Source organism: Loxodonta africana, chromosome 15 (assembly GCF_030014295.1).
Source record: "Loxodonta africana isolate mLoxAfr1 chromosome 15, mLoxAfr1.hap2, whole genome shotgun sequence".
NCBI classification, from domain to species: domain Eukaryota; kingdom Metazoa; phylum Chordata; class Mammalia; order Proboscidea; family Elephantidae; genus Loxodonta; species Loxodonta africana.
This window is the reverse complement of record NC_087356.1, coordinates 6,341,299-6,367,771: the sequence shown is the minus strand read 5'-3', so window position 1 is coordinate 6,367,771 and position 26,473 is coordinate 6,341,299. Positions and strand designations below refer to the sequence as shown.

General features: G+C 42.1%; 1 protein-coding gene and 1 non-coding gene across 14 annotated transcripts in view; both read left to right on the top strand.

Moving 5' to 3' along the window:
- The window catches only part of RNF149 (ring finger protein 149), a 49,781-nt gene extending 29,898 nt beyond the window's left edge, over positions 1 to 19,883 (top strand). For 2 of the 13 annotated variants that reach the window (XM_064268515.1, XM_064268509.1), the window contains 7 exons: positions 1,449 to 1,517; positions 7,389 to 7,471; positions 10,440 to 10,536; positions 15,609 to 15,899; positions 17,589 to 17,835; positions 17,930 to 18,083; positions 18,950 to 19,032. In XM_064268515.1, the coding sequence (XP_064124585.1) occupies positions 1,449 to 1,517; positions 7,389 to 7,471; positions 10,440 to 10,536; positions 15,609 to 15,866 (507 nt within the window). In that variant the 3' untranslated portion in view covers positions 15,867 to 15,899; positions 17,589 to 17,835; positions 17,930 to 18,083; positions 18,950 to 19,032. Of the gene's footprint in view, positions 1 to 1,448; positions 1,518 to 7,388; positions 7,524 to 10,439; positions 10,537 to 15,608; positions 15,900 to 17,588; positions 17,836 to 17,929; positions 18,084 to 18,949 lie in introns of those variants that run through there. The other 11 variants (XM_064268512.1, XM_064268504.1, XM_064268507.1 and 8 more) reach the window with 10 other exon arrangements.
- A 1,634-nt stretch (positions 19,884 to 21,517) lies between these two features.
- LOC111751588 (small nucleolar RNA SNORD89) lies at positions 21,518 to 21,633 on the top strand. Its single transcript, XR_002786721.1, has one exon. It is a non-coding gene; the product is annotated as a small nucleolar RNA SNORD89 (small nucleolar RNA).
- Positions 21,634 to 26,473: the final 4,840 nt, after the last annotated feature.

Below are 26,473 nucleotides of genomic sequence, written 5' to 3'. Positions count from 1 at the left end.
GTGAGACTTCCCCGGTATGGTTTCCGTGCAGTGAGACTTCCCCGGTATGGTTTCCGTGCAGTGAGACTTCCCCGGTATGGTTTCCGTGCAGTGAGACTTCCCCGGTATGGTTTCCGTGCAGTGAGACTTCCCCGGTATGGTTTCCGTGCAGTGAGACTTCCCCGGTATGGTTTCCGTGCAGTGAGACTTCCCCGGTATGGTTTCCGTGCAGTGAGACTTCCCCGGTATGGTTTCCGTGCAGTGAGACTTCCCCGGTATGGTTTCCGTGCAGTGAGACTTCCCCGGTATGGTTTCTGTGCAGTGAGACTTCCCCGGTATGGTTTCTGTGCAGTGAGAGTTCCCCGGTATGGTTTCTGTGCAGTGAGACTTCCCCGGTATGGTTTCTGTACAGTAAGACTTCCCCGGTATAGTTTCTGTACAGTAAGACTTCCCTTGTATGGTTTCCGTGCAGTAAGACTTCCCCGGTATAGTTTCTGTGCAGTAAGACTTCCCCGGTATGGTTTCTGTGCAGTTAGACTTCCCCGGTATGGTTTCTGTGCAGTAAGACTTCCCCGGTATAGTTTCTGTGCAGTAAGACTTCCCCGGTATGGTTTCTGTGCAGTAAGACTTCCCCGGTATGGTTTCTGTACAGTAAGACTTCCCCGGTATAGTTTCTGTACAGTAAGACTTCCCTTGTATGGTTTCTGTGCAGTAAGACTTCCCCGGTATAGTTTCTGTGCAGTAAGACTTCCCTTGTATGGTTTCTGTGCAGTAAGACTTCCCCGGTATGGTTTCTGTGCAGTAAGACTTCCCCGGTATGGTTTCTGTACAGTGAGACTTCCCCGGTATGGTTTCTGTACAGTGAGACTTCCCCGGTATAGTTTCTGTGCAGTGAGACTTCCCCGGTATGGTTTCTGTGCAGTGAGACTTCCCCGGTATAGTTTCTGTGCAGTGAGACTTCCCCGGTATGGTTTCTGTACAGTGAGACTTCCCCGGTATGGTTTCTGTGCAGTGAGACTTCCCCGGTATGGTTTCTGTACAGTAAGACTTCCCCGGTATAGTTTCTGTACAGTAAGACTTCCCCGGTATGGTTTCTGTGCAGTAAGACTTCCCCGGTATGGTTTCTGTGCAGTAAGACTTCCCCGGTATGGTTTCTGTGCAGTAAGACTTCCCCGGTATGGTTTCTGTGCAGTAAGACTTCCCCGGTATGGTTTCTGTGCAGTGAGACTTCCCCGGTATGGTTTCTGTGCAGTAAGACTTCCCCGGTATGGTTTCTGTACAGTAAGACTTCCCCGGTATGGTTTCTGTGCAGTAAGACTTCCCTGGTATGGTTGCAGAGTAGTCATTCAACTTTGCTTTTTAAATGAGATTTTTTTTCCATATGCATGCTCATAGTATGATGAGTGACTTTTTAAAAAATGGTGATTTAACTTAAAATTTTAAATAATAATAATATTTTTCTACCCAAGAGCCATAGAAAAGAAACCAAGAAAGTTATTGGCCAGCTTCCAGTTCATACCGTAAAGCGTGGAGAAAAGGTAATATTTCATGGGTGTTCGGGGGAGAGTATGCATCTGTTTGTGTATCTGAGAAGTTTTTCTAATTTGCTAAATTCACAGTATTGAACGTGTGAAGTTTTGGCTAGTTTGAGGTAGGACTCACTTTCATACGTGTATTTATCTGGAAGAAAGGTTGGTAGAAGTGTTCTGTGGCGTATGTGGAGAGCTTTCCAGACTTGCCCTGTCCAATAGGGTAACCACTAGCCGCATACGGCTATTTGAATTTAAGTGATTTAAATTAAATTTGAAATTCAGTTCCTCAGCCCCACTAGCTACACTTGAGAGCACTGATGTTTCCATCACAGAAAAAAGTTCTGTTTCTAGGTCCATGTCGTTTTAGACCCAGCTGATGCTAAAGAAGCTGAAGAACATAGAGTCTACACCCCAGGCCCTTGTACTTTAAATTCATGTCTGTCAAAGCTGACTCTGATTCATTTAATTACGAGGAGAATATCGGGGGATTTGTGGAGAAGGAGAGAAAGGGCGTTTTTAAAACTACTTACAAAAAAAAAAAAAAAACCTTTTGCCATGGCCAGCCTGTGGGTCGTTTCAAACTGCTGACCGTTCCGTTAGCAGCTGATCACTGTAACCACTGCGCCACCAGGTCAGAAGCATGTGTACTGCTACGAATCTCTTCCTCTGCCCTACTTAGAGGATTAAAACAAAATAACACTCATTAAATTATAGACCTCCAGTTTTATGAAATTCAGAATCTAAGGTTAGTGGTCAATATGATACGTTTCATATTAAAATATTCTTGTAATTGTATAGTTGTCTACCGTTCTTTCGCAAAGTCAATTGTTCTTACTTGAAAAAGCCCCTTTGGTTCTCTCTTCACCTTTAACTGGGTCTTATAAAAGAAATCACTTAGAAAAATAGCAACAAAGTATAACAACAATAACAAAAAGTTAAAGGAAAAACAAATTAGTGTATTAGAAAATAAACCCAGGGGGATTGGTAAATAATCAAGAGTTGGTTCTTCCTTGCAAGACTGAGCCAAAAAAAAACACAAACCAAACGCGTTGCCGTTTACTTGATTCCGACTTATAGCGACCCTATAGGATAGATTAGAACTGCCCCGTAAGGTTGCCAAGGAACAGCTGGTAGATTCGAACTGCCCACCTTTTGGTTAGCAGCCAAGCTCTGAATCACCACACCACCAGGGCTCCTTTGCAAGACTAAAAACCCAAACCAAATCCAGTGCCTTCTAGTCGATTCCGACTCATAGCAACCCTATAGGACAGAGTAGAACTGCCCCATAGAGTTTCCAAGGAACACCTGGCGGATTCGAACTGCCGACCCTTTGGTTGGCAGCTGTAGCACTTAAGCACTATGCCACCAGGGTTTCCATTTGCAAGACTAGCCAAGATAAAAAAAGAAAGAAGACACAAATCTCTCTAGAACACAGTTACAGGGAGCTAAAGGAAGTTAGAAATACGCTGTATCTAACTTAACACTGCATCTAAGTGAAACGTATAATCTTCAGGAATATGTAAACTATCAATTAACCTAAAAAAGGTGTATATGCATAGAAGAAACTATCTCATCCACAGTCTACCCCCTCAAAAGTACAGGGAATTCTGTAAAACCTTTAAGAATCAAACAGTTTCTGTGTTCTGCGTTCTGTGTCATACAAAGACAGGAATAGTCTCAATTTGTTTTGTAAATTTAGCAAAATTCTAAAACCAAAACCTTGCATAGATAACAGTAAGAGGAATCGGAACCAATAGGTATAGAAATTCTAATTAAAATATTGATAAATCAACCTTGTATTGTTGTCATAAGGAGCCCTGGTGGCCCAACCTTGTTAAGCGCTTGACTGCTGTCTGAAAGGAGACCCCGAACACAGCAGGATCAGACGGTTGCAATCCATAGGGTTTTTCACTGGGTAATTCTTCGGACAGTCGATTGCCAGGCCTTTCTTCCCAGTCTTAGTCTGGAAGCCCTACTGAAACTGCTCAGCATGATAACGACATGTCAGCTTCCGCTGACAGACGGTGGTGGTTGCGCATGAGGTGTACCGGCGGTGAATTGAGCCCCAGTCTCCCACACAGAAGGTGAGGATTCTACCAGGGAACGACTGCTGCCCCCAAATACGACGCCTGTTCTTTATTTATTGCTTTTTGTAGTCCTAGCATCACACAGCAGTGCCCATGAAGGGGTTCTGTATGAACTAAGCAATGTGAAAAGTTGGTTTATCTTCTAGTTCTGTAGCTGAAGTGATCCAGTAAGGAGAATTTGAGGCTCCTTAGCTGGGGAAACAGTGTACCAACTAGGAATGTGAATGTTTCAGGTCGGCACGGCAAATTAGGAGGACTCAGAAATAAATGCAGTTCCCGTTTTGGCTCTGTAGAATTTAAAAGTATGCTTTGGATAATTTGGCTTGCTCAAAACTGTTTTGCATTTTTGGAATACACTACTCAAAAGTCTTACCGAGAACTCTTTGCCAGATGCACTGCTTTATCTCAGACCTTCAGCTTTTGCAATGCTATTCCTGTTACCTGTAAAGATTACAGCCTAGAGGGCCCTGTGGGGCGGCTCTGCTCTGTCACTTGGGGTCACTAGGAGTCCAGATTGACTCCATGGCACCCAACAACAGCATTTTTTAATTTTCTTTATTTTGTTGTTGTTGTTAAGAATATATACAGCTAGACATAACCAGTTCAATAGTTGTGCATGTACAGTTCAATGACATTGATTACACTCTTCGAGTTGGGCAACCATTCTCACTGTCCTTTTCTGAGTCAGTCAACAACATTTTGCCATGACCAAATAGAATTTATTTTAAGGCTATGAAAGCTACTTTAAGGAAAAAGTGGTTGAAGAAGATCGAAAAACCTACGGAATCTGATTGACGGAAGTAACTGGGCTTGTGTTAAATTGTTGAAGCAGTTTGAATTGATGGAAGTACCTTTAGAAGGCAAGGGTGGTCTTTTTTAATATTTCCAAAACTTTTGCTTTATAATTACAAAAAAAAATAAGCAAATTGTAAAAAGTGCTTGAAAATAGATTGAACGTATAACATGGGTAGCAGAAAGCTTTTCAGTATTTATAAAATAAATATATGTTAGGTGTAGTTATGCTTTCACTTAAAAAAAAAAAGGCAAACTGAAAAAGTATTTGAACGTGAAATATTTGGGATTAATACTGAGAAAATCAAGGCACGTAGGGTGGGCACACTGTGCTTACTGACGGTCTTCACCCAGCGTTGGTGTTAAGATTTTAGTACTTTGTAGTGACAGCTGAATTTTAACCCATTGTGCAAGGCACTCGTTTCTTTCCAGGCAGATACATTTAACAGAAAAAAAAAAGTCTGAGTCCCCTGCTTAGCCCCCACGTCTCTTAGTTTAAGATTGGCATCTGTTTTACAAATCACAGAGGGTCCCTGGGGAGAAAGTTTCCAGTTAAAGCATATGACAGAGTCTTGGTACAGTCGGCACAGCCAGCTGCTTGACTAGCGTGTCATATTACGTTCCTCTTAGAACATGTTTTTACTCTTCTTAGCAGGAAATCTCAGTCCTTAAATATAAGAGGACGTAGGTTCATATATATAATTTACTGAATTGAGTCTTTGAGAACATAAATAAACTTTTATTTCTATCCTTTTACTATACAGAATGTTTTTCAAAATATGCTTCCAGGGACTGTTTTTTGAAAGTTGTCAAAGTAATGATTAAAAAAAAAAAAAGGAAGGACCCCTAAAAGGTCCCTGAAGTGTGTACATAGATTTCCTGACTATATTACATTTTAAACGTATATCTAAAAAAAAGGTTGTGTTTGCTTAAATCCACGTCTTATATATTATGGGATACTAGTATTTGTTGACCAGTTTCCCTTGGACCCCTGGTGGCGTAGTGCTTGAGAGCTCAGCTGCTAACCAAAAGGTCAACAGTTCAAATCTACCAGCCCCTCTGTGGAAAGCCTATGGGGCAGTCCCACCCTGTTCAGTAGGGTTACTATGAGTCAGAATCGACTCGATGCAATGGGTTTTTTTTGTATTTGTTTTCTAATTTTTCTTTTCTTATGAACTCATTCACAGTAATGTATAAACTTGCAGACCCTTAGGGCCTTTGAAAACCATCTCACCGCTTTTGCATGGCATATGATAAATATGTGATAATATCTTACTTTAGATGCAAGGTGTTATTTAAACTGTTGCTATAAAGTTGATTTTAATACAATCTTTGATAACGAAAACCAAAACCAAACTCATTGCCGTCATATCGACTGTACAGGACGGAGTAGAACTGCCCCATAGGGTTTCCAAGGAGTGGCTGGTGGATTCGAACTGTCGACCTATTGGTTAGCAGCCAAGCTCTTAACCACTGTACCAGCAGGGCTCCTTGATAACAATATATACATACAAAGTCAAATTTTTGCAGTTTTTTTGCTAACAAGTGATACTCATGGCTAAATACAGCAAAACCTACAAAAGTCAGAACTTGTATCGGGTGGAAACCTGTGAGAAAAGGAAAACTTAAGTATTTTCCAGTGGTGGAGAGCAGTAGAAAAATGGTAAGACTGCACCCTGTCAAAGGCAGAAAATTTGGGAGACCCAGAAAAACAAGGCATTCCCTTCAAGCTCTGGCTCTCGTTCACAGTATATTTTTAAGTAATTCCATAAGGACAGTCTGGCATGTTCCGTAAAGTTAAGTTGCTATAAAATGCCAGGCACGTGCAGACTCTGACTGGTAGTCCCTGAATGCCCATCCCAGAATCCCAGGGAAGAGCCTCATTGGCTGGTCTTGGGTCAGGTGACCGCTCTGTTCCTGCCTGCTGTGGTTGATGGGGTCAGGTCAGCTGGTCCCCAGAGAAGTCAGAGAAGGGCCACGTCTGTTACAGGTAGATTCTTGGAAGTTAAAATTTTGTCTTGAGACTGCTTCCTCCCCAGCACTTTTTCTCTTTTTATAATCTGATAGATGAAAAATGATCATTTAATTTATAATTGTCTTATCGCTGTTGAGAGTGAATTTTTTCAGATATTCAGCCATATGTATTTTTTCATTTGCAAGATGCATCTCTGTGTTCTTTAGCAAATTCTAATGAAAGTGTTCTTTTTTTAATGATCCCAGAAAACGATAGCTTATTGAATATTCATTTTCTTTATAAGTTTTATGTTTGAAAAATAACTTATCATAGTAAAGCAAATGTTTTCTACAGCCCTTAAAAACATCAACACTAGCCTAATATTTAAACAGTGTTCATCTCTGATTAGGTGGACATGAAATTTTTTCCTTTTTTCTTTTTTAATTGTACTTTAGATGAAGGTTTACAGAGCAAATTAGTTTCAAACAATTAATACACTTATTGTTTTATGACATTGCTTACCAACCCCACGATATGTCAACACTCTCCCCTTTTCAACCTTGAGTTCCCCGTTACCAGCTTTCCTGCCCCCTCCAGCCTTCCAGTCCTTGCCCCTGGGCTGGTGTACCCATTTAGTCTCATTTTGTTTTATGGACCTGTCAGATCTTTGGCTGAAGGGTGAACCTCAGGAGTGGCTTCAGTGCTGAACTAAAAGGTGTGTGGGGGCTGTACTCTTGGGGTTTCTCCAGTCTCTGTCAGACCAGTAAGTCTGGTCTTTTTTTGTGAGTTAGAATTTTGTTCTCCATTTTTCTCCAGCTCTGTCTAGGACCAAATAGTTTTCCTTTTCAGCCGACTATTTTAGATAATCTCTTGGTAAGGGTAAAAAACAAATACGAAGTGCAGTCACTTGCGTTTAGTTTCAGGTTGTAGTAGTATAGAATCAAATTCATCATTGTTTTACCCAGGATGTAGTAAGATAGTTTTACTAAGGAAATACTGTATACCAAGGTTACAGTAAACTCTTTCCCCTTTTTGTCTTTACAGGGAATTGATGTTGATGCGGAAAATTGTGCCGTGTGTATTGAAAACTTTAAGGCGAAGGACGTTGTCAGAATTCTGCCATGCAAGTATGTTCTTTTCACCTCCTGAGAACTGCTGATGACATTTAAGGATTACTTGGCAAGTTTCAGATTTTTGACCAAAGAGTTATATGTCCTTCATGACATATAACTTTAGATCTTTACCATTTTGTGATCATCTCACCTTTAGAAAAGAAACTTGGATTTTTAATCTCGTCTTCAAGGCTTTTGTATTGTATTCTTTTAAAATTGCTTGGCCCATGATATATCTTGGTCATATATTGGCTTTTAGTGTTATTTGCAAGGCTTCATTAGAATTCTAGGAATTGCATTATACATTTAATGATGCAAAACTATGCTGCGCTGGGAGCAAGGAAACTGAAGCATGACAGATGAAGAACCAGAGAGGAGTGCTGGAAGTGGCCACCAGGAAGCAGGTCAGGGGAGGGCCATGCTTTGCTATTACGTGCACCCTGAGTTTGGGTTCTCCTTGGGGTTGTGTGAAATAAATAGTCTTTCATTTGCTCAGTTACACTGGAGGTTTTGGTTTAGCATCAGTGTCTTAGGCTGAGTTCTCTAGAGAAGCAAAACCAGTAAAGTATATAGATGTATATATCTAGAGATTTATATCAAAGAAACAGCTCACTTGATTATAGAAGTTAGAACGGCCCAAGTCCATGGATCAGAATAGAGGCTTCCTGATTCATGTAGCTGCAGGGGCTGGCAAATCCAAGATCGGCAGGTTGGAAAGCAGGGCTCTTGCTCACAGGCTGTGAATATCGACGAATCCCAAGATTAGCAGGCAAGACTGCAAGGCTTCTCCTGATTTACGTAGCTGCAGGGGCTGGCGAACCCAAGATTGGCAGTTCAGAGGGCAGAGCTCCACTCACAGGCTGTGAAGATCTATGAATCCTGAGATCAGCGGATAAACTGATAGCTCAAGTCCCAAGAACCAGAGGTCAGACGAGCAGGAGTCCGCTGCAGGATCCAGAGCGAGCAAAAAGCCAAAATGTTTGCCTATATTCAGATGCAGACCACACCCCCAAGGAAACTCCCTTTCAACTGATTGGCTACTCACAACAGATCCCATTATGGGAGTGATCACACATCAACACTGAGAATCATGGCCCAGCCAAGCTGACACACAATCCTAACCATCACAACCAGGAAGTTGTGATTTCTGTTTTAGTAGTGGGAGGCTTTATTAATTGATAGTTTTTTAGACGGCTTGCTTTGCTAGCAGAAGGGCTTATTTTTTGTGCAGAAATTATAATGTGTTTTAAGGCTATGATCAATTTTAATTATACTTCACACCTGTTACAATCTAGTCACAAGTTAATATATAATTATGTTTTATTTTCTGTTTGCAAAGCACTTTTCATATATATACACGTACTTTGTATTAGATTAAGTTCTTGATGTCTCTGTGAAAGGAATGAAGGATTAAGTGTCAGAATAACAACTTAAAGTTTTCTGAATACAAGTAGCTTGCTTAAATCTACAGGAATTTATATGAAGTGGTGGTGTGGGTACTTAATGAATTAGGGTCAGTTGATCATGTCTTACAGAGAATTATTAAAACTGAAAAGAATTTTTACTCTAGACTGGTCTAGGGTAAGTCTTCCTGACCGAAAAATGATGCTTAGAACGCTGCGTAAATGAGCAGCCTGAGGCTGATATCCTTTTACAGTACAAGGTAGTATCCTGATGGTTGAGCTGGGGTTTGTACCTGACCTTCATAAGCAAACTTGTGCAGGTAAGTTATTCAGCTGTCAGAGTATATTTCCTGGTTATTACTGGGCTTCTTAACTTTCTCCCCCATTTTCTGCTGAACTTCCTATAACAAACCCCCGAATAAAGCCAAGAAGTTTCTTCTGTGTTTTTCTTAAGACTTTTCCCTTGGGTGAGTTTCAGTTTAAAGACCGAAATGTCAAAAGACAAGCTGGACTTTACTGTGTTATATAACTAGGTACTGTTATTTTTAACTACATTGGCAGATTTCTATTTGGAGAAAAGGTCTTCACACATTAAAAATAATAATAACAATAAAAAACCAAACCCACTGCCATCGAGTCGATTCAGACTCATAGCGACCCTATAGGACAGAGTAGAACTGCTCCATAGAGTTTCCAAGGAGTGCCTGGTGGACTCGAACTGCTGACCTTTAGGTTAGCAGCCATAGCACTTAACCACTACGCCACCAGGGTTTCCATAATAACAATCACAAATAATTGCTAAGTATTTGCTGTGTGTCTGGCACAGTTGGAAGCACGTTGGTCTTGACTTTTCACAGTAGCCCTCTGGTGTGGGTACTGTTACTACCCCCCATTTTGCACATGAGGAAGGTCAGTAGAGAGGTTAAGTAACTAGTTCAAAGTTATGCAGCCATCAGAGAGCAGAGCTGGGATTTGAGCTCCGTCTGCCTGACTCTTAAAACCCGGTCATAGTCTTAACTCTGCGTCTTCATCCTGCATAGAAAACAGATTCATCACGTTGAAGGGAAAGTTAGCCAACAAAGATTAAAATCAGTAAAGAAAAGAATGTCTTTTTTCTTTTTTTTTCTGACTCCAAAGGTGATAAGTGCTTATTACAGAAAATTTAAAATGTACAAAAAATATGTGAGAAAGTAAGTAATTTTTAAGCCTACCATGCAAAAAATAACTTGTTAATATTTTGTTGTATTTCCATTTGAGTCATTTTATGGACGTATATAAAGGTACTATTAGCTTATTTATGCCACATTTATTCTCAAAAGGTTTTCAAGTAACTTGCAAAGGCAAGCTAACATGAGGCTAAAACGAAGCTCAGCTCTGAACGTAAACCATGCTATTTATGTGAAGAGAAAATGTCCCTTTGAGTGCCAGATTCTGTTTAACATGGAAAATAGATACAAATAATTAGAGTACGTGTTTAGGATGTCAATTTGTGTCAGTTAACTTGTAATGAGAAGATGAGTTGATAGAATGTTTTGTGTTCCCTTTAAGATATAAAAATAACACATACTTAATTTTTTTAGGCATATTTTTCATAGAACATGCATTGACCCATGGCTTTTGGATCACCGAACTTGTCCAATGTGTAAACTTGATGTCATCAAAGCCCTGGGATATTGGGTTTGTTACATTTTTGCTTATATTCAATCTCTGCCCCGGTTCTTACTGCGTGATTCCATTTCTTATTGGCCAGAGGCGAGAGGAATGAGTGGCTGAGATGCTCCTCGGGACGTCCTTGTGGGTCTCTGAGGGTTTCCTCGTTACTAGCAATGCATTCTTAAGGCATTCCAGTAAATGAATGGGCCACATCTGTGGATGTAGGACAGCGTGCTAGGATGTCTCCCAAAGGGCTTGTCATTACTCTTGGCATGCTACACTGCAGAATGTCTGTGTGCTGGTCAGTGCTACAGAAACAAAAATTACCAGATGTTGAAAACGGAAGGGGCCTGAGAGATTCTCTGGGTTGAGGTCTTCGTTTTACATATGGGGAAACGGGAGTCCACACTTTTTGGCACCAGCTGTCCCAGCTTCTGGGTTCAGAATCAAATAGTGCTGGGGAAACTTATCTTGCATTGAATTTGTTACATCGGTTTGTGATATTTAGATACAGTTGGCCACAGGACCTTCCTCAGAAAATAGAGAGAATTGAGGCAAAGTGAAAGAAAGATGATAATAATAACCATGTGCTAAATGCCTTCTGTACACTTACTGCATTTATCCGCAAAACAGCTGTCTGAGCTGTTGTCATTATTTTACTAATTAAAAACTCGAGGTTAGAGAAGCTACTAAGTAACTTGCCTCAGGTCACACAGGTAGTTAATGGAGAACCAGCTTTCAGATGCAGCTTTGCTTAATTCCAGGGTCCAAGCTCTTAGCTACCAGCCCAAACCTGTTGCCGTCAATTCGATTCGGACTCAGAGCGAACCTAGAGGACAGGTTAGAGCTGCCCCATCGGGTTTCCAGGGAGCGGCTGGTGGATTTGAACTGCTGATCTGTTTTTTGGTTAGGAGCCGTAGCTCTTAACCGCTGCGCCACCAGGGTTTCCTCTTAGCTGCTGGGTCACCAGAAAGGGAGAATGTAGAGAAAATAAATGGGTCTCGATTGTTACATTTTTTGTTGTTTTTAGAGCTTTCGTGCAAGCTATGAGTGTCTCCATATATCCTTGACTAAATAATGAACAGTTTTGAAAGAAAGATCTTTGAAAAAAGTAATTTAAATATTAAATATATACCCCCCAAAAAACCCAAACCCATTGCCTTCAAGCCGATTATTTGAGGTATATAGGTACCTTTCTTGTTGCTGAGCACACGTTTAGAGTTTTTCGTGAAAGAGGTTTTTTTATGATAATCATTTATGCAGCTTAAAGCCTTTACAGCCGTGTAGGGCCCTGTGACAGCATCACTAGAGAACTGACTCTGGAAACAAGGCAGTTACTTCCCAGACTGCCAGCCCACGTAAAACAGCCCCTCATCCTGCAGCTTAGCGTGTATTCAGCAGATACGTGAGAGACTGCTCCCTTCATGACTGCTGTAATTTTCCATGAATTATATGTATATTTAAGTGTGAATTCCAGAAGGTCCTAGCTGTAAGTATACCTGAAGGGGGAAGGCCAGCTTTCCAGAACTGTGCCATTACAGCCTTGCCCTCCTTTGATGTCTGGAAGGTTTTTCTTTCCTCTAGAGCTTCCAGCATTTATTTATTCACAGTTTTTAATAATTATGGTTCTGTTTAACATGATGCAGTAGGCCCAGCTCATCGCCCTTCTGCTCCGGGGTCTGGAGCGTAGAGAAGGAGTCTTTGTAGGACTGCATATTTAAATAAAAGAATACCGTTTTTTTCTTGGCAAAGTTTTAGAGCTTTTTTCCTTCATTAAATACGCTCTGAAGCGCTTGTTAATTTTTTTTCCTCCTTTAGTCAGTAACCTTAAACTGCTTTTCATTTCTAGAAAAAGAACACTGATGGTAAAGATCTCACTGAGCTCAGCACTGAGGCTGATCCTTGTGAGGCTTGCTTTTAGGAAATGATCTACATACATATTTCGTTTATTAAAAATGAGGAGTTGTTCATTTTAATAAGGTTGAGTTACTTTCTTAGAATATTAATTTCAAAAAAGCTAAAATATGTATTCCCAGAAACCCTAATTTCCTTTTTTTGAAGAACAGAAACCTGTAGCAACTTTAAAATCAAACTAAGCTAACTTATCTTGCCTTTATTATTATTTTTTTTAATCTTTAGACAAATGAGCTATTGTTTTTTTTTTTAGAGCCGGTGGCTCTTCCTGCTTTGGATTTTACAAGTGGCTTGAAATGCTTTCGTGTCTAATTAGTCTCTTTTTCATCACAAATGTAGCGAGCGAGTTCCCGCAGCCCTTCTGTCAACTCCATGTTCCACTTATCCCTCTTGTTTTCCTGCATTCAGCAGTCATATATTAGGGGAATGCCCCCTGACGTGTTGTCTCTGGGGGTACAAAGGTGAAATCCACTCTCAGGGATTTCACCTTCTGGACTGGTGGATGGGGTGCCGGGTGCTGTGGAGAGGGAGCCAGGGTGTGCACACAGACATAACATGGTGGAGAGGTATGTCTGAGGTGTTGGGAGAGCACAGAGAAGGGAGAAATCAATCCACCAAGCGGGAGCAGGGAAGATACAAGCCAAGCTGTTTGCCATCAAGTCAGCTCCGACTCATGGCGACCCCACGTGTGTCAGAGCAGAACTGTGCTCCATAAGGGTTGTCAGTAGCTGATTTTTCAGAAGTAGATTACCAGGCCTTTCTTCCAAGGTGCCTCTGGGTGGACTCAAACCTCTAACCTTTTGGTTAACAACCCAGCGCGTTAACTCTCTGCACCACCAGGGACTCCAGAGAAGATACAGCCAAAAACAAAACCAAACCCACTGCCGTCGAGTTAATTCCGACTCACAGCAACCCTATAGGACAGATTAGAACTGTCCCACGGGGTTTTGAAGGTGTGAATCTTTACGGGAGCAGACTGCCACATCTTTCTCCCGTGGAGTGGCTGGTGGGTTCAAACTGCTGACCTTTTGGTTCTCAGCTGAGTGCTTTAACCACTGTGCCACCAGGGCTCAAGAAAGATACGTTGTTGTTGTGTGCCTTCGAGTCGATTCTGACTCATAGGGACCCGAAAGGACAGAGAACAACTGCCCCTTAGGGTTTCTAAGGAGCAACTGGTGGTTTTGAACTGCTGACCTTTTGGTTAGCAGCCTGAGTTCTTAACCACTTTGCCACCAGGGAAGATACAGGGGTCGTTTTTTCAGAGAAGGGCCTTTGGCCTGGGTTTTAAAGAATCTGCCAGACAGATGAGTATATTGCAAATTGATGATGTACCCACAGGGGTGTGAACATGTGGTGGTTTCAGACTGGCAGGTGGCTCGGTTTGGCAGGTGTTCAGATAAGCCTGGAAAACAGACTGGGATCAGGCGGAGCAGGAGTTTGGGCGTTATCACGACTCAGCAGCATTTGCTGCTTGGCGTGTCAGGAGTCAGAGTAGGAGGGAGAACGGTCCCATTCTGGAGGGTGTTTAGATAATGATAAGAAAGGAGAGCTGAATCAAAGGCAGAGCCAGGCTGTGGACGCGGGGAGCAGAAGGCCAACTGTGTCCTTGGCCTGGAGAGCAGCAGAGGAGGGAGGGGCACGGTGGTGCAGTGAGTGTGCAGTGTTTTTACTTGGAACAGGTAAGACTATGGATCACATGTCACAGTTAACCTACAAAACCAGTTGCCGTTGAGTCGACTTCGACTCATGGTGACCCGGGTGTGTCAGAGTAGATTCTGAGTTCCACAGGGTTTTTGATGCCTGATTTCATGGTAGTAGATCTGCAGGCCTTTCCTCTGAGGTGTCACCGGGTGGGCTCAAACCTCCAACCTTTCAGTGAGCAGCCAAGTGCATTAACCATCTGCAGCACCAACGGTAAACCCCTCATTTAATAGGACACTTTACCAGCAATTTCAAGTACTCACAACAAAGCTTTGACTCAGGTAGAAATCAAAAAAAGGTTCCTGGATACCCCCCAAATTTCACTATTCAGTATAGTAATGCTTATATAGTCTCCAGCCCCCACTTTTAGCATCTTTTCTTCTTTAAATCAGCAAATTGGCAGAGGAGAGACACTGGAGGCAAACTAACAGCTGATAAGACACCCTGTATGTAAATAAAGAGCCAGAGTTGGGTTTTTTTTTTTTCCAGTGAAACAAATACAGTGTGAACAAAAAAAGACCAGACTTACTGGCCTGATAGAGACTGGAGAAACCCCGAGAGTATGGCTCCCAAACAACCCGTTAGCTCAGTAATGAAGTCACTCCAGAGGTTCACCCTTCAGCGAAAGATTAGACAGGCCCATAAAACAAAATGAGACCAAAGGGGCACACCAGCCCAGGGGCAAGGACAAGAAGGCAGGAGGGGACAGGGAAACTGGTAATAGGGAACCCAAGTTGGAGAAAGGAAAGTGTTGACATGTCGTGGGGTTGGCAACCAATGTCACAAAACAATATGTGTACTCATTGTTTACTGAAAAGGTAGTTTGTTCTGTAAACCTTCATTTAAAGTACAATAAAACAAAATACAGTGTGAAGCGCTCTGTCATTCAGAAGCCTTGCTCACGTAGGAAACCCTAGTACCTCACTGTTAAACAGTGTGAGGCAGTACCTAGAGCACATAGCTACTGCCCTCAGTGATCAGCAGCCAGCCAGACTGGTTTACACCGCCCGGTAGCACAACAGTTAAGCGCTGGGCCGCTAAGCAAAAGGTCAGCAGTTTGAATCCTCCAGCCGCTCCGCAGGAGAAAGATGTGGCAGTCTGCTTCCATAAAGATTATAGCCCTGGAGACCCTATGGGCCCGTTCTACCCTGTCCTATAGGGTGGGAATCGACTCGACGGCAATGGGTTCAAAAGGACAGGAAAGTGTGTGTGTAACAAAGCTTCGCTTTCTGTCAAAGGTGGTATTGCTTGCATCAAGGGAAAAGCGGGCTTTGGAATCAAAAGCGCTTTGGCCGTAGAAAGTCTGCTTATTGAGAAGCCGTCGTTTGCTGATGATGCTAGATTAGGGGGTCATCGCTGTGCTTTTTACCAAATTTACTTTATAAAGTTAATGATATTTCATATAAATTATGGGGAAAAGATGATGAAGCTCTGATTGTGTTACTTAAGAAGGGTATTTTCTTTTTTTTCTAATCTTCAAGGCAGAGCCTGAAGACACGCAGGAGACGCCCGCTCCAGGATCTACCCCCGGCAGCGTTTCGGCCGCAAACTCGAGCGTCGCCGCCCCAGACGAAGGCAGGAGCGAGGGAAGCAGTTTTACAGCATCTGCCACCCACGAGTCTGCGCCCCAGTGCGGTGCCGCCCTTAAAGACGACACCGGCGAAAACACAGCACTGTTGGGTGAGTGGCCTGCGGATTATAAAACGCTGTCACGCTATCAGTCGTCGAAAGAGAACTAATACACAAGATACGCAAAAATCATGAAGGAAAAGGTGAAAACCATTCATAATCCCACTCCTGGAGGTACTTTTAAAAAAAATTTGTTTATCGTGCTTTAAGTGAAAGTTTATAGATCAAGTGAGTCTCTCATACAAAAATGAATATACACCTTGCTATGTACTCCTTTTTTTTTTTTTTTACTCCTAGTTGCTCGCCCCGTAATGAGACAGCACACTCCCCCCCCCCCCCGTATTTCCTGTGTCCATTCAGCCAGCTTCTGTCCCCCTCTGCCTTCTCATCTCCCCTCCAGACAGGAGCCGCCCGTATAGCCTTAATTGTCTACTTGATCCAAGAAGCTTACTCCTCACCAGTATCTTTTCTTATCCCGTGGTCCAGTTCAGTCCGTTTCTGAAGAGTTGGCTTTGGGAATGGTCCCTGTCTCGGGCTAACAGAAGGTCTGGGGACCATGACCTCCGGGGTCCTTCTAGTCTCAGTCAGACCGTTAAGTCTGGTCTTTTTATGAGAATTTGGGGTTTGCATCCCATGTTTCTCCAGCTCCCTCAGGGGTTCTCTGTTGAGTTCCCTGTCAGGGCAGTCATAGGTGGTAGCCGGGCACCATCTAGTTTTTCTGGTCTCAGGCTGATGTAGTCTCTGGTTTATGTGGCCCTTTCTGTGTCTTGGGCTCATAATTACCTTGTATCTTTCGTGTTCTTCATTCTCCTTTGCTCCAGGTGGGTTGAGACCAATTGATGCATCTTAGATCCTGGAGGTACTGTTTTAATGTTTGGATAAATACCTTTTCAGATGTTTTTCTCTGTGTTTATCTAAGTTTTTAAAGGGAGCGTGGGGGACTATCATTTATGTGCTGTTAGGTAACCTCCCTTTTTTACAATCCTTCTGTATCAATAAATACACACATTTTTTATAGCTACATAGTATCACACTTTGGATTTATTTAAACCATACCCTGTTGGGCTTTTTGTTTTTTTCCTTTTAAATCAGTAACACTTTCAAATCATTGTATGTATAGTTACCACTTGTCTGATTGCTTTCTACCCTTCGCAAATAAAATATAGTGTATTGCATACCCTCTATTCATACTTGTGGTGATTTATATTTCTTCTCTTATGAATTGCCCATTTTATCATTGGCTCGTTTTTCTACAGAGATATTAAATTTTTCATGCTGAAAATCTTATTAGATATTTTGTATTTTTTTCTCTCCAATCTCTGTATCTTTTAAGTTTTTGGTGTATTTTGCCAGATAGAAGGTATTTTTTGTTGTTTTGGTTTTTTTTTATAGACTTTTTATTCTTTCATGATTCTGTCTTTGACGTCATGCCAATTTAGGGAAGGTCTTTGATACCATGCCAACTTAGGAAAGATTATAAATATTCACCTATATATTTTGCTGCTATTTGTGGTTTTGTAAATCTTTATTCACATGGCTTAAGGAATGACAGGACTGTAGCTAACCTCTTCTTGAAAATGTTTACCTTGTTTTCCGAATGTTGTTTAGTGTGTAGTAATTATTTGTGAATAGTATGCTTTGATATTTGAAAGTCAAGGCAGATTCCTCCATCATTCTTTTAAAAATATTTTGGCTATTCTGCATTTTTAAAACTTAGTCCTAAAATCATTTTGTTTAGTAAAAGAAAATCCCTTTCGAATTTTGATTGGAATTGAATTAATTTACAAGTTATTTTAATTAGGAAGAATTGATGCTTCTGATTTTGACTTTAGGAGTCCCTGGGTGCTGCAGTAAAGTGCTCAACTACTAGCCAAAAGGTTGGTGGTTCAAACCCACACTGAGGTGCCGAGGAAGACAGACCTGGCGATCTGCTTCCAGAAGGTCGCAGCTTTGAAAATCCAGTGGAGCGGTTTTACCCTGCACGCGTGGGGGACCCCATGAGTCGGAAACAACTTGAGGGCGACTAGCAACAAACTTTTACTTTTGCTGTCCTGGAAGGAAGCATACTTTTCCAGCTCAGTAAGATTGAAACTGAATCAGTTTGTCTTTTAACATATTTAGAATCTATGAGGCAAAAGTAGATATAAATATTAAAACTTAAATTTTCAACCAGGACCAGAGGAAGAAAGAATACATTGTGGAAGGAAAAGGGGAGTGAATTGCAGAGAATTACAAAGTTGAAAAGGTTGATCCCTTGCTGGTTGCTGGCGTTTTCCTCATCGTGACCCGGGAATTTGAGGATCCGTTTTTCCGTTTTTGCAAAAAAGGTGGTTGGAATTTTGATGGAGATAGCACTGAATCTGTAGATTGCTTTGGGTAGTATTTAATTAAGTCTTCAGTCCAGAAACACAGGATGTTGTCCCAATTATTTAGGTCTTTTTGTATTTTTTTTCCCACCACTCATCTGTCAGTTTTTAATACCGTGGTGGCTTGTGTGTTGCTGTGATGCTGGAAGGTATGCCACCAACATTTCAAATACCAGCAGGGTCACCTATGGTGGACAGATTTCAGCAGAGCTTATGGGCTAGGAAAAAGGACCTGGCGATCAACTTCTAAAAAAAATTGGCCAGTGGAAACCTCGTGAATAGCAGTAGAACATTGTCTGATACAGTGCTGCAAGATGAGCCCCTCAGGTTGGGAAGACACTCAAAATACTACTGGGGAAGAGCTGCCTCCTCAAAGTAGTCAGCCTCAATGATGTGGATGGAGTCACGCTTTCGGGATCTTTATTTGCTGATGTGGCACGACTCAAAATGAGAAGAAACAGCTGCAAACATCCATTAGTAATTGGAACATGGAATGTACAAAGTATGAATCTAGGAAAATTGGAAGCTGTCAAAAATGAAATGGAATGATTGAAGATAGATCTCCTAGGAGTAACATACGGGTCCTTTTAGGCTCTCTGTCTGTTAAATGGTGACGGTTAGTAAATAAACAGTGTATGGGAGGAAGATATTTATATGATCTCTGCAGTGACTGTTTCTCTGGAATGAGGTGTAATTTTAGCATGTAAATTTTCTCTAGTTTTTTCTGTAATTTGTTCCTTGAATTACAGTCAGCGAGTGAGTAACTCCGTAGTTGAAGTTCCCAGTATCCTGACTGACGCAGGGTGCCTTTTGTTGCTTTGTTGTAGAAACGGTCGGGAGTGACCCTCAGCGTGGAGAACCCGTCTCCTAGTGCCTGTTCGCACCGGCAGCCACCGACCCAGCTCCAGTTTGAACTAAAGGACGTTTTATTTTTTTTTGCCTTAACGCCTTGTGTGTATATTTGAAAGTAATGTACATTCTTTTACCTTTCAGATTCTGGCTTGATATACAAAAGGACTAAGATATCTTATTCTTAAATAGACTTTCTGAATAGCCTTCATACATTCACCTACTAAAATATGTATAAGAAGCAATATGTTGTTTCAGACACAGTAATATAAAAGACAAGTTGTGTTCCTGAAATTTAGCACAGGTGCTGTGGTCCTGTAAAAACAAGATCAGTTCTATTTCTTAAGGATTTTTTAGACTAAAGCACATTTATTTTTGACTAGCTTAAGTAGAGTTGTATAATTAAGTTTAGTAATTGTTCATATGAGTGTTCCCTGGAGGAAAGACATTTTTTGAAACTTCAAACTTGTAAACAAGGTGAGAAATATACACCTTCCATGCACGTATGATTGCACAAAGAGATTTCCCCAAAGCAGAGAACACTTTTCGTGTTCTCTTCTATTGGGAATTATGAGAAAAGCACTAGATGACTTTAAGATTTGCATTTTTCTGTTTTATTATCTTATTTCTTGTGACACCTTGATGGGGAGAGGAATTAATTGGTCCTTTTTTTTTTTTCCTACAAGTAGAAAAAGTTAAGATTCCGTATTGCACAAGAGCATTGAGTTCTTTGTGGCCTTGTTAAGGAAATTGAGTAGGCAGACTGAATTTTTAAAAATGACATATGTATGATACTGGTTCCAACTGCAATTTAATCTTTAAAATGAAGGGGCGATAAAGACTTTTGATTTTTGTTGTTGTTGGAACAAAATAAACAAGTAATTTTCTGGATTCGTTTTGAAGCAAACCTAATAGGATGACCTTGCTTTATCATTTCCTATTTTATTTATTTATTTATTTTTCTTCCTCTCGTTTGGTTTTCTTACCTGAGGTTAAAGAAGCAGACTAATGTAAAGCTTCTGGAGACAACTGTGTACGTTTGATCGAGTGGCTGAGTAAATAAACACACACACACACACACACACACACACATATCCTGCTCTTCTCTCCTCTTAGGAGGTAGAGTTGTTTTTTAGAGTGTGAGGTTACAGTCCTAAACCAGCTACTGTGTATATCTTACATTTAAGATAAAAATAATCTTTTTGAGAAAAAAATTCTTAGGAAACTATAAAGAGTTTATTCTTATATCTGAGGTACGAGGTTTTATATAACTTATTTTTTCAGGTTACTTACTATATTTTGATTCTAGCCACTCATAGTGAAATACTCTGCAAATTAAACAAGTGCTTTTACTGAGGTAGACTCTAAGGGCAAATACCATATGACGAGCTGTTGAAATACAAAGTTTGTCTCTGAGCCCTTGTTTTAACAGACAGCTTCAAAGGAGGTTCCCACAACAGCCATTATCTTTGAAATCTACCTGCCGTGCCTCAGTGGGAATGGGAAAATAAGTCTTTGATTCTGTACCACATAGTTTGTGTGTTTGCTCTTTGTATTTTGAGGAACAGATTAGGGAGAAATGCTTTAATGACCGGTTCCTCGCAGTAGCTAATGGAGCTGACTTTTTAAAAAGAACACCGACACTGCAAGGTGAATTATTTTCAATAATTGCAGAAGCGTGACCTCCATCAGCAGCCGCCAGGTACAGCCTGCCTTCACTCAGCAGTTTGAAAACTAAACAGTACATGAGAAGAGGTTGGAATAAGAGCGGCCTCATCTCCAGAAACACAAGTCTTTAGTAGCTGAAAAGGGTTTAGCAATAGAAGATGAGAAAACTCTTCAATACTTTGAGAGGAAAAAGTTTCCTTTGATGGAAGCTTTTTTCAGATAGAAATAAACATGATAAAGAAGGGTCAGATGTTCTCAGAATTTTTGCTGAAACTTTAAACTTGGTAAGCTGCTGAGACTATGGGGAATTGTAGATGAGGATGTTGTTGTAAACCAGACAGTTTAGTTACATTATTTATGGCAGTACTCATTTTCCTTCTGGAGCCCTGGTGGTGCAGTAGTTAAGAGCTCGGCTGCTAACCAAAAGGTCAGCAGTTTGAATCCACCAGCCGCTCCCTGGAAACTCTATGGGGCAGTTCTACTCTGTCTTTACAGGGTCACTGAGTTGGAATCGACTCAATGCCAGTGGGTTTGGTTTGATTTTCCTTCTAACAAATGTCATAAAAGTCGTTTGTTCAGAAATAATGTAGAAACAGTTTTTGTTTTTAGCTGTGAGAATTGTAGGCAGCCGTTTGGAAGAGGAGATTTGTCCATGCATCTAAAGCACTGTTGGGTTCACCGCCTGCCTCTTGTGCCTGCTCACTTCCCAGTGTCATCTTAGTGGCGTCTTCTGGGTTTCCCATCAGAAAGCCACGAAGCTCCAGAGAATGTAAAAGCCTGGACTCACCTGGCAGGTAACAACAGTTTCTCGCATGCTGTCTTTCTTAGGGATCTCGACCACACATACAGCCTATACTGAAAGATCGGTCCCCACAGTTACTGAGGGGTGATGACAATAAAAGGCCGAATTGCAGTGCCTCCATAAGCAGTTTGCTCTCTGTGGCTGCACAATGACAAAGTCTCCTGAAGCGAACCACTGGTGTCTGACCTCAGTAACTCTGGGACGGAAGCTTTATGCCTTGGTCAAGCTTTCCAAACAGGACTGGCTGAAAAAGGCATTCCCAACGATAGCTATTTTTAAGGAAAAAATTATCAGTGACCCTGGGATGACATTGGGACTTGAATGAGTCAATAGTCAGTACCTCTCTGTGTTCCTTGAGATACTGCCAAATCAAAGTCTGATAGAATCATAACAACAATAGTAATAAGCCTTCAAGAATACATGTGTTACAGGATCCCTGGGTGGCACCGCAGTTAAGCATTCGACTACTAGCTGAAAGGCTGGCAGTTCGAACTCACCCAGAGACACCTCAGAAGACGGGCCTGGCGGTCTGCTCCTAAAAGGTCACAGCCTTGAAAACCCTCTGGTCACAGTTCTACTCTGCACACTTGGGGCCACCATGAGTCGGAATTGACTCAACGACAGCTAACAGTAACCCTTCCGTACGAATAGGTGTGTTCCCATTTGGATGAAGTACCCAATGTAACCACCTCCCGGGAAGGTAGTGCAACTTGCCAGTAGTCTCTTGTGCATATATTAGAGTTTGGTTACTTAATGAAGGCTGAGAATAAATCACTGTGTATGTCTATATTACTAACTAGAACTTGAGGTAATTTTATGTTTGTCAAAAATAATTTCTTAGAGGCTTAGTGCAAACCCTTCTTTGCAGTTTACAAAGCACAGGATGTTGGCTCGAGCCAAAGCTGGTTTGGTGGTATAACATGTGCTGTGCTTATTAGAAAAGCCACCTACACCTCTCCCGCTAATTTCATTTTTATTTAAAAACACTTGTCAGGATTTTATGTGCAGTAGTCCTAACACTTGGATTGCTAGCACAGAAGTGAAATTGCCGGTGTCAGCATCAGCCTCGCACCTGGACACGTGCCCCTCTCTGTGGAGCAATATAAAACAATGGCGGACGGGAAGAAGTACTTGCATTGCGTTCATTTAGAATAAGCAGCCAGTCCAATCTGCTTGATGAGGTGTAGGCTTGTGAGCACTGTGAGTCCCTAGGAAACCCGGGCAGACCAGGGCTTGTGTGGGTGTGAGGCTGGTAAACCTGACCACCTTCCAAGAGTCAATTCAGGTGCTTCAGAGCGTCAGTAGTGGATGGCAAAAAAAGACCAGATATAAAATGAAATCAGCAAAACATCTTCTCAGTGTTACAGGGTGAGAGGATTTCAACAAAAATGTCTATTAAGCTTTTTCCCATGCAGTCAATTTTCCGGATACCCTTAAAATGCTGTTTTAAAGGGGTATCACTGAAAATACCAGTTTAAAATAGGTATATGGTCTGTCCTTCTCCATGTATTTATACATTAAAATGTTTTATACTTTAAAAAAATATAGTGGCATATGCTGCTTAAAATTGCATGTAAATGTGTATGTACACTAAACCAAAAAAAAAAAAAAAAACACCCAAACCTGTCGCCATCAAGGCGATTCCGACTCACTCATAGCAACCCTTTAGGACAGAGCAGAACTGCCCCGTAGCGCTTCCAAGGAGCGCCGGGTGGGTCGAACTGCCGACCTTTTGGTTAGCAGCCACAGATAGCTCTTAACCACCACACCACCAGGGTTTCTTCATATTTTTTATAGTAGTAGGATAAAAATTTAGAATGATAATCAATTCTGTGAAGTTGTTTAAATGAATAAAACACTTTCAAAGGGAATTGTTTGAAACAGAAACCTTACAGTATCCCAAATTATTTTCTTTTTAAAATTACTTCAGTCTCTATCCTAAACTGTTACTTAGTGCCGTCTTCTTTTTTAACAGGTGTTTTGAAGATATTCAAGCTAGAAATTGGAAGTAGGAAAACCAGAGACTTCAAGGTGTTTTGCTTTGTTTAACGTGAAAGGTTGATTGAACTGGTTTGATTACATTTAAACGTTGATCGCACAGTTACTGAATTCCTGGATAATATAGGTTTGTTTTTGTTTTACTTTAGGTAAGCTGTCTTCTCTTAATTAAGCGTGGTTAATTAAGAACCTTTTATTGGTATCATAAATGCAAACTTTGGTTCAGTTATATTTAGCCATTTTATGTAAAAATGTAAAATAAAAATTTCATTCTTTTGTAAGCTGTTTATTCAAAGTAAGCTTGAAACCCCTCTTTTGAGAACACCACCAAGTACTGTGATCCTGGGGAGATCAGAAGTGTATCACTCACACTTAGCACCACTCCCAGGTACAACTGTTCCCAGCCGCTGCTGTGGGGATTATCTGTGTCGATGTGGGTGGACCTGGTCTCTGCTGTTGGAGCAACGTCGTTTTGACTTGTACTCTGGTTGTACAGGATTGACTTTAAATAAAAGAAGTAAGGAGTCAAGTTTATTAAGTATCTTTCTTCGCGTTCATTTAATCATCTAAGCAGTTGATCTTACTAGGTCAATTCGTGGATCCACTTTCCTGGCTTGCTCCCACTCACTGTAAGCCGTCTGCTCACTGCTGGACTAAGTCCGTGTCTGTGTCCGATCTGCTGGCCCTCGTGTTTGGGTCTTGGTCTGACTTCCAGTCCTTGGAAGAGGCGTGTGTGGCACAGTGGCTTCTCACACTTTCATCCGGATGAGGAAAGCAGAGCCCAGGAATGTGAGGGTGTGTAAGCCAAGTCTGCTGGCTACACGCCTGAAATGGATCAAGTCCATTTTATCTTTAAAAAGATTACACTGTAAGCTATAGTAGAGTGTTTCAGTACAAGCGCTTATATGTAACCTTTTTAGGTTTTGTTAATCCTTTTACTTGGTTCAAAATCAAAACAGTATTAAAAAGTGTACAGTAAAATGTCTCACTTGGTTCCTCACCTCCAAACGTACACCTGGGCCGACGCTTTTATTTTTTAACTTTTCCAGGTCTGTGTGCAAACACGAATACGTGTATTTTTATTTCACCCTCTTTTTTCATTTAGTGTGTCTCAGTGATGGCGCCATATCGTGTTCGTTCAGTGTGTCTCAGTGATGGCGCCACGTCGTGTTCGTTCAGTGTGTCTCAGTGATGGCGCCACGTCGTGTTCGTTCAGTGTGTCTCAGTGATGGCGCCACGTCGTGTTCGTTCAGTGTGTCTCAGTGATGGCGCCACGTCGTGTTCGTTCAGTGTGTCTCAGTGATGGCGCCACGTCGTGTTCGTTCAGTGTGTCTCAGTGATGGCGCCACGTCGTGTTCGTTCAGTGTGTCTCAGTGATGGCGCCACGTCGTGTTCGTTCAGTGTGTCTCAGTGATGGCGCCACGTCGTGTTCGTTCAGTGTGTCTCAGTGATGGCGCCACGTCGTGTTCGTTCAGTGTGTCTCAGTGATGGCGCCACGTCGTGTTCGTTCAGTGTGTCTCAGTGATGGCGCCACGTCGTGTTCGTTCAGTGTGTCTCAGTGATGGCGCCACGTCGTGTTCGTTCAGTGTGTCTCAGTGATGGCGCCACGTCGTGTTCGTTCAGTGTGTCTCAGTGATGGCGCCACGTCGTGTTCGTTCAGTGTGTCTCAGTGATGGCGCCACGTCGTGTTCGTTCAGTGTGTCTCAGTGATGGCGCCACGTCGTGTTCGTTCAGTGTGTCTCAGTGATGGCGCCACGTCGTGTTCGTTCAGTGTGTCTCAGTGATGGCGCCACGTCGTGTTCGTTCAGTGTGTCTCAGTGATGGCGCCACGTCGTGTTCGTTCAGTGTGTCTCAGTGATGGCGCCACGTCGTGTTCGTTCAGTGTGTCTCAGTGATGGCGCCACGTCGTGTTCGTTCAGTGTGTCTCAGTGATGGCGCCACGTCGTGTTCGTTCAGTGTGTCTCAGTGATGGCGCCACGTCGTGTTCGTTCAGTGTGTCTCAGTGATGGCGCCACGTCGTGTTCGTTCAGTGTGTCTCAGTGATGGCGCCACGTCGTGTTCGTTCAGTGTGTCTCAGTGATGGCGCCACGTCGTGTTCGTTCAGTGTGTCTCAGTGATGGCGCCACGTCGTGTTCGTTCAGTGTGTCTCAGTGATGGCGCCACGTCGTGTTCGTTCAGTGTGTCTCAGTGATGGCGCCACGTCGTGTTCGTTCAGTGTGTCTCAGTGATGGCGCCACGTCGTGTTCGTTTAGTGTGTCTCAGTGATGGCGCCATATTGTGTTTGTTCAGTGTGTCTCAGTGATAGTGCCATGTTGTTGTGCCTCGAGGTATTCCATGGCACTCCACAGTATGTGCGTCTTGTTTGGCTGATTCCCAGTTAATGGACACTTGCGCTGCTTCTGGTCTTTTGTTAGGACAGATGTTGCTTCAGTGTCAAACCTGATGACATTGTTCCCTGGGTGTTGGTAAATCTGCGCGCCTGCGCATAGCCGATGGTGTCCTGCATAAAGGCTGTTATTGTAGGTGCTCCCACAGCACCGCATCCGGCTGCCACCTGTTTCCTCACAGCCTTGCCAAAACCAAAAAACCCAAACCCATTGCCGTCGAGTTGATTCCAACTCCTAGTGACCCTGTGGGACAAAGCAGAACTGCCCCACAGGGTTTCCAGGGAGCGCCTGGTGGATCTGAACTGCTGAGCTTTTGGTTAGCAGCCGAGCTTTAACCACTGCGCCACGAGGGCTCTGCAGCATCCTTGTGTCCCGTTTGCTCACAGCCTTGCCAGAAAAGGGTGTTAATAAATTTGGAGGATTTTACCAGTCTGGAGATGGAAAAAAATCTGTATTGTTTAATTTGCATCAAAACCATACGAAGATATATATGCCTTGAAAAGTCCTGTTCTCCCCAGTCCCTATCCGCTCTCCTTTCCCCCCATAGGTACCTGTTTTTATTAGTTTTTTGTATCCCCTTTGTGCTCTTTAATCTTATAGTCTTTTCTTACACAAAGATAGCATACTGTATATATGCTCTAATATGC